Source organism: Brassica oleracea, chromosome C3 (genome assembly GCF_000695525.1).
Source record: "Brassica oleracea var. oleracea cultivar TO1000 chromosome C3, BOL, whole genome shotgun sequence".
NCBI classification, from domain to species: Eukaryota; Viridiplantae; Streptophyta; class Magnoliopsida; order Brassicales; family Brassicaceae; genus Brassica; species Brassica oleracea.
The window spans coordinates 61,525,553-61,540,509 of record NC_027750.1 but is presented as its reverse complement, the minus strand read 5'-3'; the positions used below and the strand labels follow the sequence as shown (position 1 = coordinate 61,540,509).

General features: G+C 30.4%; 1 protein-coding gene and 1 long non-coding RNA gene across 2 annotated transcripts; one reads left to right on the top strand and one right to left on the bottom strand.

Annotated features, from left to right (window-relative positions):
- The first annotated feature begins 2,871 nt into the window (after positions 1–2,871).
- Positions 2,872–5,049, top strand: LOC106332364 (WAT1-related protein At4g30420-like). The gene is made up of 7 exons (XM_013770833.1): positions 2,872–3,122; positions 3,429–3,497; positions 3,598–3,714; positions 3,797–4,037; positions 4,131–4,289; positions 4,444–4,595; positions 4,679–5,049. Exons 1-7 carry the CDS (start codon positions 2,944–2,946, stop codon positions 4,863–4,865), a joined length of 1,104 nt encoding a protein of 367 aa, XP_013626287.1. The 5' UTR covers positions 2,872–2,943; the 3' UTR covers positions 4,866–5,049.
- Positions 5,050–13,584: 8,535 nt separating this feature from the next.
- On the bottom strand, positions 13,585–14,173 carry LOC106334405. The gene is made up of 3 exons (XR_001268605.1): positions 14,079–14,173; positions 13,755–13,850; positions 13,585–13,650 (listed from the first exon to the last, which is right to left on the bottom strand). It is a non-coding gene; the product is annotated as an uncharacterized LOC106334405 (long non-coding RNA).
- Between the last annotated feature and the right edge of the window lie 784 nt (positions 14,174–14,957).

Below are 14,957 nucleotides of genomic sequence, written 5' to 3'. Positions count from 1 at the left end.
TTTTTTAGCTCATTGTGGAGAGAAAGTGAGAGATATGTTGTGTTTAATTCACAAGAATGGAAAAAGAAGAAGGGTAAATCGATTTTGGGAGCATTAAGAGCTTCAAATTGGTTGTTCATGGTGGTTGTGGTATTGATGACAATGACAATTTTGTAATTACTTGAAGATGATGAGGGTGAGAGAGTAAAAATGTCATTTTCGAAAAAAAAAGAAAAAAAAATTGATGGCATTTTCGTAAATTATATGAACTTGTGGGGTGAATAGGGCAAAACCAATTTTCAAAAAAAAAAAGGAGATTAGTTTTGTGTTTGACTTTAAATTATAGGTCAATTCTGCAAAAAACTCAATGCTTTATTCCTCGTTGTTCTTCGGTCACTATTCATTGTGTAAGATCAGGTTAAAATTCAAAATTCTCAATATACAGTAGATTTAAAATAACAGCTTTCCATATATATTTTCTGGCTTTAAGTTAATTAGCAGAAACACAAATTAGAGTTATATATAAGCTCGTCGACCAAATTGAATTGATTCAACTACCGATAGGGAAATCGTTACTAGGAGCTTTTAATGACCAGGACATGTGTTATATTGTTTTGTTTGTTCTAGTTCTCTAGCACTCTTTCCTGGTCTTTTTGTATCACATTTCAGGTAAACTTTATTAACAAAAAAAAAGATCATTAGTTTTTTTGGGCGGTGACTTGCTTTACAAAAAAAACTAAACTCTGTTCCTACAAGAAGAGATTTTCACCAGAAGGTATAAAGCAAATCTTCCTTGATATAAGATTTTACTACAATCCATATACATCATCTTTGTGTATATATATATTATTTTTTGAAACATTCATCATCATCTTTGTATATTTTTGATGTTTTCTACCTTAATCGGAGGATTATGTGTAATAATGGGACTTTACATTGTGATCTCTGGCGTAAAGCAAAAGGTACCATGATGAAGCAAGAACATAAGTGCAATACAGTAAAAAACTCTATAAATTAATAAAGTCGGAATTCAATTACAAAAGAAAATAATAAAAATGTTGGGATTATGTAATTTTATTAATTTTTAAATTTTTTTTATTAGAAATATTTTTTTATAAAATAAAAAATAGTTAATTTTGTTGTATATATATTAATTAAATTTTAAAAATTTAAGTTTTATTTGGTTATATTATTTGGTGTGTACGAAATATGTTTCATAGGATTAAATGTAGTTTTATATAAAAATTTTACCAAGTATTATTCAAATATGGTGAACTGTTAAGAAAAATAGAAATGAACTTCATTAAGAATATAAAACAAATAATACAATTTTTTTGGTACTTATATAAACTTTATATATATAAATTATTAATTTATGATTTTATTAGGACTATATATTTACATAGGATTTTTAAATTTATAATTAGAAATTTATTAATTTAGCGTAGTTATTAATTTGTCAAATATTAACTTATAAATTATCGGGATATCAGGTAGAACGAGTTTACCCGGATAGAGCAAAACCACCAGCATTTTTTGGACCTACGGTCGATGGTTTGAAATCATTCTGCTGGAAAGTTAGGTGTCCACCAAAGCTTAAACATTTTCTCTGGCAATTGGGGACAGGGTGTATTGCGGTTAAGAAAAATTTACAAGCGAGAGGGATAACTGGCGACATATGTTTTTCAAGGTGCTGAGCTAAGGAGGAATCGATAAATCATGTGTTTTTCGAATGTCCTCCAGCACTTCAGGTTTGGGCTCTCTCAAAGATACCATCAAATCCAACTATATTTCCCACACAATCCCTTTTTGCAAATATGGATCATCTTTCTGGAGAGTCTTTCCGCAGTTAGATGATCATCAGTTTGCATGGATACTATGGTATATCTGGAAAGGAAGGAATAGTAAGGTCTTTAGTAATCTGGAGATTGATCCTAGGGATACGCTCAAATTGACGGAAACAGAATCAACCCTTTGGGCTGAAGCTCAACTAGTGAATGAACAGAGGATGGTCCCACAGGAAGAGATTAGGTCTTCACTGTTAAATCCAGGACGATGGTGTTTCACAGATGGTTCCTGGAAAGAGAAAGATACTTTCTCCGGCCAGGGTTGGCACAGCACTTTAGAAGGCTTCGCTGGGTTGCTGGGGGCGAGGAATGTTCGGGCTAGCCTTTCTCCTCTCCATGTTTTGCAAGTTATTTGGAAGACATCAAAAATCTGAGAGCAAGTTTTCTCCAATCAGAGATCGTTCATGTACCAAGAGCGCATAATACAAAGGCGGATAGCCTAGCACACAGTGTTAGGTTTCAGCCGTCTTTCGTCGTTCACATGGATCAATATCTTCCGGTTTGGTTTACAGAGTCTGTATGAGTTTGTAAAGTTGACGACAAAAAAAAAAAAAAAACTTATAAATTTCTAACCAAATTTCACCTATGTAGTAGAGGTTTTCTATTTTAAAAGAAAAATATATAAGTGGTTGGATATTGTCTAAACTCAACTAGTTTTTTCAAAGTATAATTATATTTGTTCCATTTCGAATTTAAACAGGATCCAACAAAAATAAAAGATCTGAAATGGTTTAGTATTTTTAAAAGGATTTGGTCGCTCCAGAAAACAATAGATGACACGATGTATAGTCATGTAGAATACATCCAACTTCGAGAAGACCACTTGAAATTTTGAAACCCCTATACGACAACACAAGTACGTGGTCGCCAACCGAGTCGTTTTGGTTTCTTTTAGCATATGTAGTGTATTATTGAAATGATTAACAATAATTTATACTAACAACGTCATAATAGTACTTACTTGTCTATTTAACATGAGATGATTCGGTTTTGTGAACACGTAAACGTTGGTATATATAACAAGAACGCCATATAACAATAGAGTCTACTACTACTCTTGACATAAACAGACAAAGAGAACCGAGAGAGAGAGAGAGATAGCAAGATTCAAGAGGAGATGGGAAAGTTCGAGGAGTACAAGCCAGCAATGGCCATGACCGGGATTCAGATGTGTTACGCAGGAGTGACTCTTTCTGCAAGAGCTACTATGGTTAATGGATTAAGCCCTCGTGTTTTTATCCTCTACAGACAAGCCTTTGCGACCATGTTCATCTTCCCGTTTCTCTACTTCTCAAGGTAATTTAGATCACATCTAGCTCTTTCTCTCTCATATATGGATATGAGTGACTAACAAATTAAGAACTAACCTAGTAACTAAAACTCTTAGCTCACATAGTAGAAGTTTAAAGGATCATGGGCTCGATTCCCCTTAGAAGGAATCTGCTCTCATAAGAAGAGTTAATTTAACATAATTTGAATTTCTATTAGGAGATGTACGATCAAGAATCTCATGGTCGTTAGAAAAAAAATTAATATGATTTGGTAATTACTAAATAGTTCTTGGTAACTCTTGTGTTTAATACTTTTTTCTATGGATTGTAGGGGAAAACCGAAGATATCTTCACTGGATCTCAAGAGTTTTTCTTTAATTTTCTTGGTCTCGCTTGTAGGGTAAGTATATATGTAGTACATTATGAAATATTCTACTATTTTTTTTTTCTTAGAAACTTTTGTTTATAGAATCTTGGACCATTTTGCTATATTTTTGCAGCATTACTATCAATCAAAACCTGTATCTTGAAGGTCTTTACTTAGCTTCATCGGCAATGGGAAGCGCCGTGGGTAACATCATCCCTGCGATCACCTTCCTCGTCTCATTTCTCGCAGGGTAAATATACATATCTTAAGATGAAAACTTTGAACAACAAGATTCATGATGTGTAACTAAAGTATTAATTACTGATCTTTAGATATGAGAAAGTGAACCTCTGGGATAAAAGAGGCCTAGCGAAGATGGCAGGGACGATCCTCTGTGTAGCAGGAGCGACCTCCATGACTCTTCTTCGTGGACCAAAGATTCTCAACTCAGGATCCACTTTACCAGTAGCCAATGCATTATTAGGAGATTTGAAAGACCAGAACACGTGGCTGTTTGGTTGTTTGTTCTTGTTCTCTAGCACTGTTTGTTGGTCCTTTTGGCTTACGCTTCAGGTAAATTTTACTCCGTTTAGAAAATCAAATATAATAACCTTTTTTGTTAGATGTCTTGCTTTACAAGTAAACTTTGTTTCAACAAAACCCTAGGTTCCAATCTCTGCCTATTACCCAGATCACCTCTCTTTATCAGCTTGGATGTGTTTATTTGGAACAATACAATGCGCAGTGGTCACTTTCTTCCTTGAGAAGGACCCAAACGTTTGGATTCTCCATTCATACTCCGAGTTTGCAACCTGTCTTTACGCAGTAAGGGCATAAAACACTCCGATGTAGTCGCATTCATTGTATAAATGATTTTTTGTTTGAATAAATTTAACATTTTTCTATTTTTTTAAACGCATCCTCTGTGACCCCAAAGACTAGTATAAATCTTAATCTTGAAATGAAATGTGTTTGTTAGGGAGTTGGGGCGTCAGCACTTTCGTTTACGGTCCAAGCTTGGGCTATATCAAAGAGAGGTCCTGTTTTCTCTGCATTGTTTAATCCTCTCTGCACAGTCATCGTCACAATCTTGGCTGCTCTGTTCTTCCAAGAAGAGATTTACATTGGAAGGTAATAAAATATCCTTTTTAATCGTAAGAGAACTACAATCCATAAACATAATCTGTTTTATCATTTTTGATCTTTTGGAATAGTTTAATCGGAGGATTAGGAGTCATTATGGGACTTTACATTGTGCTTTGGGGTAAAGCAAAAGATGTCATGATGAATCAAGAACAGAGAGACAGTGAAAACGACTCAGAAGTGAAGATTCATAACGAAGATTTTTCAAGCACAACAAACTGTAACAGAGATCTTGAGGATCCCCTTCTGTCAAAATAGATATCAACTGAAGAAATCAAAACACAGCAACAACTAAACTGATTCAAGAATATTTCATTCTTCTATTTTCAGAATTTAAAAAAGATGTTTTGCTATAGTAAAAAAACAGTAAAATGATTTATTAATGAAAAATATCATAGTCCAGTCTAAATAAGAAGCACACTACGATATGATATTTGCCATAACAGGGGGAAATCAAGAATTCTAGATCCGTTTAGAACTTTGAGTCTTGTTCTTGAAATGTTTTCTTATTTAAAAACACATGCTAAACCTTGAAAGGCTATATACCAAAAAACTTCAATGTTATCATAAATTTTCGAAAACTTCAATACCATTTCTTCAAGTTCCTATTGATGGGCCTTCTTTGCTTGCTACCTTCAAATACAAAATGATAAATATGGTTTGTTCTACTCGTTAGTGTAGGTGGAGAAGATAGCTACAAAGGTTTTACTTGTTCCACCAGAGTGCTTACTATGCGGTACAAGTCATGAATCACGACAACACCTACTCTTTGATTGTCTTTACTGTAGGAACGCAAATTCTACAATAGGGCGAACTTTTTATTAAAATTTAAAATCAATACTTACAAATAGTTCCAAATAAAATAAAAAAATCGAAAAAGACTTATTTTGGTTATTTGAATTATTATATAAATAAAACTTTTATATATTAAAATAGAAGCATTATAACATTTTATCAGTGATACTTGTTATCACTACAATGATTTTTAGAATCACTAAAAAATAAGTTGATTCATCTAAATATAAACTATACTTTTATTAAACTAAACATAAATTAATTATTAATGTATAAAAAAATATTTTCTTTCTTACCTTCAGTAAAAGTTTGAAATTACCTAATATAATAAAATATATATTACAATTAATGATTTTGAATAATAAAGATTTGATAAAAAAAACTTGTATATCCTTCATCATTTTTAAATTTATATTATTAAAATAAATTAAAAATTATATTCACTACATAGTAAAAATGATATTTTCGTATATTTTTACATTTTTAATTTATAAAAAATACTTTAAAGTACTAAAATTGTTAAAAATCTTACATTTAAAAATTTGTGATCTATGGTTTAAATTTTTGTTATAACAAGATACAATGATCTTAAAACTATAAGAATATAAATTCTCATTTAATTGATATTCATATCAATATATATATATATATATATATATATATATATATATATTATTTTTTTAGTAATTTTTAAATTAAATTACATACCATATAAAAATAAATATTTTAGTCCTTAAATTTGCATTGAACAAATATTTATGATTATAAATTACTAAAATTATTAAAAGTCCACATTGAAATTTTCATTTTCAGAAGTTTAAAGTTTTTATCATAAAAATACAAATGATCATGAAATCATATGAGTAAGAATTCTTATTTAATAGATAACTATATTAATAAGTATATTATATATGTATGTTAATATCATTTAAATTTAACTATATACCATAGAAAATAGGTAAATATAATTATTTTGATTTATTTATCATAAAAAGATTGTTAATAAAAATAGTCATTATTTTAATTTATGTCTTCGTGCCAATTTAATTATATATATAATAGTTATTTATTTTTCAATTATTCAATATTTATTTATGATTTATTAGTTTATAATTTGTGAAGAAATGAAAAATAAATAATAATGTACGTAAGAAGATTTATATACCGTAGTTATATGAAAAAAAAATACATTTTATACAAGACATAAATTAAGATGGTCATATAGGATCGATAATATTTACAAATCATTAAAAGTATAAATTCTTCTCTGATTGACAGTTTTTTCTTCAATCTACAGAAAATAATTAATTTATACTTTTTAAGGTTTCCAATCAAAACACCAATCAGGTCGATTATCTCGTCTTTTACGACAAATTGGTTTTTCCCTTCCCTCACCTACGACCTCCCAAATACATACTCTGCGTGGTCTTCCTGCATCATTATTGTCTCTGTCCACTGTAAATATATCAAACTCATGAGATCCACCGGTATGCCAAGAAAAAATGCAGCTATACTTCGTAGTCCTCATAAAATTTACTCTAAATTTGAATTCCCAACTCTGACCCGAAGGGAGACTTCTTAACCCCAAATCATCATCTCCAGATTTACAGTGAAAATTCAAAGTAAGTTTGTTTGTTAATGAATTAATTATTATAACGGTTTTTCTATTTAAGGTAAACAAGCGTCTTGGGTTAAGTTCTCCCGATGCAGGATCCGAGAAGGCTGACGATGTTGGCACCGGTGCAGAAAGAAGAAGAGCTACCAGACTGTAGACCATGAAGAACATAAAATAGAGATTACTAGAAAAACCCATGAGTTAATTTGTATATGATATTATGATAGATTAATCAAAGTTGAAGGCATAAATATATGGTTGATCATTTTATTTATTTATAAAATGCAGTATATATATATAGTATATTGTTCCCTATTTATAGTTTGTACTTCTCTGTTTATGGTTTTCTCTCCTTCAACTCTGTTCCTTCTCTACGATCTGACACAAAGGAAGGAGGAGATGAAACCTCAGCCGGAGTTTCTTATGGTTCCGGTTCCAGTCTATATATCAGGTTCGATTCTGGGAGGCGGTGATTCCTATACACCGACGTCGCCAGCTTAGTTTTCGAGAATCGGTGGATCCGATAGCATCGGTTTCATCGGCTTTCGATTCCGGGAATCAGTGGCTCTAAAAGCACCGTTTTTCTCCGGCTTCTCGGTCTGTGATCTTCGCTTTTGTTCTCTCTTCGCTCAATCGACTCTCGATTCAAACTCCATGTTGGTTGTTCTTGGATCGATCGTAGATGATTGATTTGTTTCTTCAATGCGTGGATCGGCGGTGGGGTAAGTGGGCTTGAGGGCGGTGTTGGGTCGCGCCTTTCTCCGACTATGGTGGAAGATCTTCACCATCCGATGCGTGATGTCTGATCTCGGCACCTTGTTTTCTGGTGTGCTTCCGGTGGATGCCGTTTAGTGTGTCGGCGGCGTCTTGCATATCTGTGAAGAGCGGCGGCGATCTGATCTTGCGACACGTGCCCTCGAGTGGAGGTTTCGGTAAAGTTGTGGTGGCCTTGTGACACGTGTCCCGACCACGAAATATGCGTGGTGCAATATGGCGCTTACGGGATTGGGGTTCTGGACTGAGACCCACTACAGCCTTTAAATTTGCCCTTTGTGTTGGGTTCCCTGTCCTCTTTGTAACGTGTTCTGGGCTTTGTCCCTTTAATAAACCATATATAAGCATACAAACGCGAAAAAAAAAAGTTTGTACTTCTCTGTTTATAGTAACAATCCAATCAAAGAATGGTAATAATTTGAAAGCACGTGAAATGATTCGATTTGGATGGTGTGAAAGCAATCTAATCATGACAAAAAAAGGAAAACAATCTGATAAAAAAAGTTCTGATTAAGAAGAAGCTTAGGGCACCATTAAATAGTGTAGAACCCCTATCCAATGAGGTTTTTACCTATTAGAATTCTAAAAATAAATATGTATATATATATATATATTGTATATGTGTATTTAGTTACGAATACCATTAAATAGTGTAGAACCCCTATCCAAAAGTTCTAAAAACAAAACTTTTAGAACTTTTAGGTAGGGGTTCTAGACTATTTAGTGGATTCCACAATTACATATACATATACAATACATATATACACACATATTCATTTTTAGAACTCCAACGGGTAGAACCTCCGTTGGAGGTGCTCTTAGGAAAAATATGTTTTCTAATGATTAAAATTGTAAAATAGATAAGAAAATTTCTATCCTCATATTTCACAAAAGTAATTTTATTATGAATCTACTATATTTGAAATGGTCAACATGAAACTGCATAATTTAATTCCTTGTAGTTTTAATTATGTCTTCCATATAATCTTGTCAACTTTTATAGTTATCAATTTTTGTCCTAGTAATTTTGTTTATCATAAATACTTCACTTTTTAAAATACTGAGTTTCAATAACTTTTACCTCATAACCTACGTATAACTAAGAAATATATTAATATATTAAATTAAAATTTATTTAATATTCATATATTAGAACATTACAAAAGTTTTTATATTAGGTAATTTAATAGTTTACTTATAATTTATGATTTAATTTGTGTTTTTTATTATAATTTATTATAGAGTTACATTTTACTAATAAATGCTGTCTATCCTAGTTTTTTAAATGTATATTTTATTATTTATGAAGGTAATACGATTTTAATTATTTTATGCGTAACAAAGACTACAAGGTAAATTATAATTAAAAAAAAAACTAAAACTAAAATTTAATTTAAAAAAAAAACATTCAGAGAAAAACACCCGCAAAATTCAAATTTGAAATTTTGTCAACTTAAAAATGAAAATGCTTTTGAAGATCCTCTTAGTTCTTCCTACATAGACTCTTTAGTGGTGTGAAACAAAATATTATAGTCTCTCAACCAGAGATCCTAATATGATGATGCAAATATTAAAACACAGGATAAGATTTTGTTGAAAAGTAAATTGAAATCATGTACACATAAAAATGACCTAACGCTCTGAAGCCCTAGCGATAAGCCCTAGTCATCTCTTCGTAACGTGCACCTCAAGGCTCCGGTGATCGGAGGTATGGGGTCCTCGCCTCCGCCTAGTGACCCGGATCTTCCCCAATCCCCTGGTAAGTCCTATTCTCAAGTTGCTGCTCCAGGTTCAAAAGACTTTGGAGACCAGTTTTCGAATGCTGTTCGTTACTCTCATGTGGATGATCTTCAAGGAGGAGTAGCTTCAGTTGATCTGCCAGAGGCGCTGCTGTCAAATTCCAAACCATTGTGGTCTGCCTATATTGTTGGGCATTTCATGGGAGATGCACCCCATATTAGTAAAGTACATGCTATTGTCAACAAGATCTGGTCCTTTCTGGACAGGCCGACCAAGATCGACGCACAGTTTATAAGTCCCAAAACAGTTATGTTCCGTATTGACAATCTGCAACTGAAAGACATAGTCTTGAAAAGGACTTTTTTTGCACATTGCTGATATCCCTATTGTAGTACGTGAGTGGAGCCCAAAAACAGCGTCTGCTCACCCTGATCTCACTGCTGTCCCGCTATGGGTTGACCTTTTCGGGGTACCAGACCATCTCTTCTCCCACAATTTGGTCTCACTTTTTTTGGTGGCACTATTGGGCGGACAGTGAAGTTGCATCCGAATACTGAACGATGCGTTTGACTAGATGTTGCTCGTGTGCTGGTGGTTATGAATCTGTAGGAACCTCTACCAGCGACTATATCAGTTAGTGGATCAGGTGAAGTTATTTTAGTAAACTATCCGTGGTTGCCTCCTCGTTGTCACGGCTGCCAAAAGTGGGGACACACAGATAAAAACTGTTCAAAGAATAAGAAAACTAAGGAGACGGAAGAAGAGTCGAAGAAGCCAGCGAGCTTAGCAGAAGGAAATGAAACTGATGCTCTGCAGGCAGGTTTAGAGACTGGTGGAGAAACTGTCAATGAGAACTCATAATCTATCGATATTGAGAAATATGTGTTGGAGGTGGCAAAGCTTACTTGCGATGAAGCTAGTGCACAACAATCATCAACAAAAGGTAGTGAAGAGGAACAAAGTGCTATGGAGAATGCAGTGAAGGATATTATCTCATATAAGGCAGCGATAGTAAACATTATTGAGTCTGAGAACAATGAAGCTTCGTTGACGATACCCCAGAGTAAGTCACCTACAGGCCGTCGAAATCATGGAAAGTCTGGAAAAGGTATGGAGGGGGAGCCTCCTATCACTAGCTCGCCATCTAGATTCCACCTGCTAAGAAATGAACTAGAAGAAGGAGAAGTTGAGAGCGATAGCTCAGATGAGGAAAGTTCAGCGGAGTCCCATGCTGCTCTTGAAACGAGAAAAAAAATGGAGAAGCAAAAGCTCGGGAAGAATAAGAAATCACAGAAGAGTAACTCCAATGTCAATGTTGGGGGAAAGAAGGATCAAAATAAAGGTGCCAAGAACAAACAAGCTAATCATGCTTCTTCACTGGGGCACTAAAATGATGATTTCGTTATTCGCGTGGAACACCAGGGGGTTCAATAAAATTAATGTGCAAACATGCGGCTATACGTTCTTGGATTCATTCGGCTAAACCTTCTTTTGGTTGCCTAATTGAAACTCGTGTTTGAGAAGACAACAATATGTCTATACTAAACTCTTAAAGCTTGCTCTTCAAGCTACAATACACAGTGTTTGGCGAGAAAGGAAATTTATTTTGTCAGTTTAAGTTATATTAATTTTGTTTAAATTTTTTTTTTTTTGGAAATATTAACATTTTTAAAATAATGAACTAAATTGATGAAGTGTCATATTTTGATTGGGTTTTTAAAATCATACGTGGACATCCTCAATAGCTTATAGCTTCAACTTTTATATAGTATAGACTAGATTTTATATTCGCGCTACGCGCGAGTCTGTATTAATAATTTAGTTTAGCTTTATAATAAATTTTCAGCAAACAATTTAATTGATTTATATAATTTTATTATTTGAAATAGGATTTGTTGATTTAAATATTTATGTTTATTTATAAGTATATCATGTTATTAGATATGTAGTTATTTGTATTTATAGATGCAATAGTTATGTTTATAAACATATTTATAGTTTTTGAAAATATTAAATTATATTTAAAAATATTATGTAGATTACTCAATGTATGTAAGATATTAATACATTATAATATTTTAATCAAAAAATTATATATATTTTATTTGAATAACATAAGCGATTAAACTATCTGCATAATATCTAATTTTGCTTTATATTCAGAAAAAATTATAATTAATGTATGATTGTTATGTATATATATATGTAATAGTATAATAGTTAGATTTAAAATTTAATCGCAACAAATATTTTGATGAACTTTAATTAATCTTAAATAATCTTTGTAAGATAATATAAATTTAAAGTATATTCTTGATGCATTCCTTGTTCATGAAAATTATGTTTGGTTTTTCGATTTGGATATTATTAAAGAAAACACATTTTGATATTGATTTATAATTTATTTTGAAAATACACTTTTGAAATTTTATTTTAAAGAGTATATTTTTATTTTGTGTTCCCGGAAGAAAAAATATTGTGTCTATATCTATGAATCAATTTAATTTTAATGATTTATCTATTAGCTTACCTTATTTGATGTTGAATTCCATTTTGTATTATCAATTTGAGAAATTTTAACATTTTAAAAATAGTAAACTGTAATTATGATTTTTCATACTTTGATTGTTTTTTTCCTAATCCTATGTGTATGCTCTCAATGACTTATAGCCTCATGCATAGTATATATCTGAATATTTTCAATAGTATATAGCCTAAAATTTGAAAACCATGAGTTAAATTAATTTACTTATAATTGTTTGAAAGTCTTGTATTCTTAATATTAATTCTTATTTTTTATTTTATTTTAATATTGAATTTTGAGAAATATTATATATTAAGTAAATTTATTTATAATGTTTTACTTTTGTTAAGTTAAGAAATATTATATATTAAGTAAATTTAGTTAACTAATCCAAACCTTAGGGTTTAAGTTAAGGAGGGGGGGAGGAATTTGAGATTGAAGTTTAAAATTTTATAAAATAAAAAATAAATATTAAAAATTAAAAAATAAAAATAGTTTCAAAAAGTATTTTCGAATTACAAAAAGAAAATTTGAAAAAAAAATAAAAAACAATTTTCGAAATTTTTTTATAAAAAAGTTCAAATTTGAAAACATATAATCTAAAACTATAAAAAAAATTATTTATTTTTATTTTTTTATATATCTAGTGTATTAAGGTTGTTTTACCTATTAAATGAAACATTTTGGTCATTTTACTCCTTGTGTCTATTTTTGTGACCAAAACTTGAAAATGGTCTATTTAGGAAAATTACCCTTATAGATTGAGGATTTTTTTGTTTGCATAAGCTGTGAGATATTTATTTTATAATTACAAACTCATTTACATACGTAAATTCCAATTAGTATTTGTATCATGGTGCATGATAAATTGTTATCAAATTTGTATTTAAGGTTAGAGAAAACACTCATACCTAAAAATTTAAACCAAACTCAACCAAAGTAAAAATTAAAATGAAAAAATTGAAAGCTAAATAAGGTCAATCTAGTTATTGACAATATTATACGGGAAATTACCAAAAATACCACATTCTTAATACCACTTTTAATCTCACTTTTAAAAAGAAAAAAAGAACACTTATAATCCTAAGGTTTAACTAATCTAGACTAAGGATTTAGAATTGAGGGGCGTGGTAGGTTATATGAATATGAAATTTAGGATTCTAATAAATATATAAATAAATACTTAATTTTTTTAATTTTTTATGTTAACCAAATATAGTTAACTCATATAAGTTAACATAAATATATATATGTTAAATAATATTGAGCTTCATAAACTTCATTATTCATTTAATGATTTTCAATTATATGGTCAAGATTAACCAAGCAACCATCATCATAGCTGGAACTAATAAAAATAATAAAAATTAGTATATTAAATTTTCTTCGACTAATTAGAGTTAAATAATAAAATAAACATTCAATTTTTTTATTAGAATTTAGTTGAGAATATGCTAATAAAAAAATTACACCTTGATATCTCTTGATAAAAGACTTTCATGATAATAACAATATTATCACATTTCACAGCGCGATATATATCTTCAAATAGTTCTACTTGTCCAGCTCATAATGTTGCTTGTATTTCATTTTCACTATATAGAATAGAGTTTTTGTAGAAAAAAAACTGAAATTGCTTAATGGAATTGGACTAATAATTCATAGAGAAAAAGTGCTACAGTTATTTATAGAAAAATACCTCCTTAACAATTAAGTTAGAGTAACTCTTCAGAGGACGAGTGTAGTCTGACTATGAACATCGGTTTTTCATATTATTGATGTACCAATTACACATCTGTAACAAAAAAAGTTTATATACATATATATATATATGTATATAAATGCATGAATATTATCATCTAATTAATAGTTTTTGTATCTTTAAGTTGAAGAAATTTTTTGTAGTTGAAATTGATTTTTTTCACAGAGTATTTGAGGTAATGGTTGTTTCACACATATGCAGTTGTCGTTCTCTCATTCACTCTTAACTGAAATTTATGATCGGAGATTTTATAGTTCTTACTGCAATCTTGCACATTATAAATAGAAGATGTCAATAATAATTCCTTCACATAGTTCATCTCCAAGCTTTTCAAGAAGAGAATGATGCACACAACCTTGATTGTATTTTCCTATATAATAAAAAATCAATTTGAATAAAAAGTTATAGAAGATTTTTTTTTAAAAAATTACCTTTATTAAGTATGAGATATTCCTTCCTATAAGTTCATTATTCTTTTTTTTCAAATTTCTTACCTTTTAATATTTTTAACTGATTTAGTGTTAAATAATCTTCTAAATTCATTGTTACCTTGATAATGCATGATAGCAAATTAAATAACAATTTCGGTTAGAAAATAGTAAATATTTTTTTTTTCAAACATAGTCTTATTGTAAGAAGTGTTTAGTTAACTTTTTGACTAAACCCCGATGACAATCAAAATCATAACAATTGTTGTTGATTTTAAAATTATTATCTAACTCGAATAGCCATAATAAACTATTTATACTGCATTGGTCAATCGTTGTTGACGTAACATAAAAAATTGATGTTGACATTGACTTACTATGACAGAATAACCAATTTTATATCGTCTGTAGAAATTAACACACATGATTATGCCAATAACTTACGCACATTATCATATTTTATGATAATTATGACAGTCTTTACTCTCTAGTAAGGATAAAGGTAAAAACAATTTAAAGTTATATAAAAAAAAACGTACCTAATGTTTTTCTTGTATGAGAGAGTTTCTGATTTTAATCAATTATGTTTGGTGACAAAATATATGAAAGTTTAATCTTATATATAGATGTGAATAATTTTAATCATTTCAGTTACAAAAAAGGAATATTGTAATCCTTTTTGGATTATGATTTCTTAAACATAAAATTTACT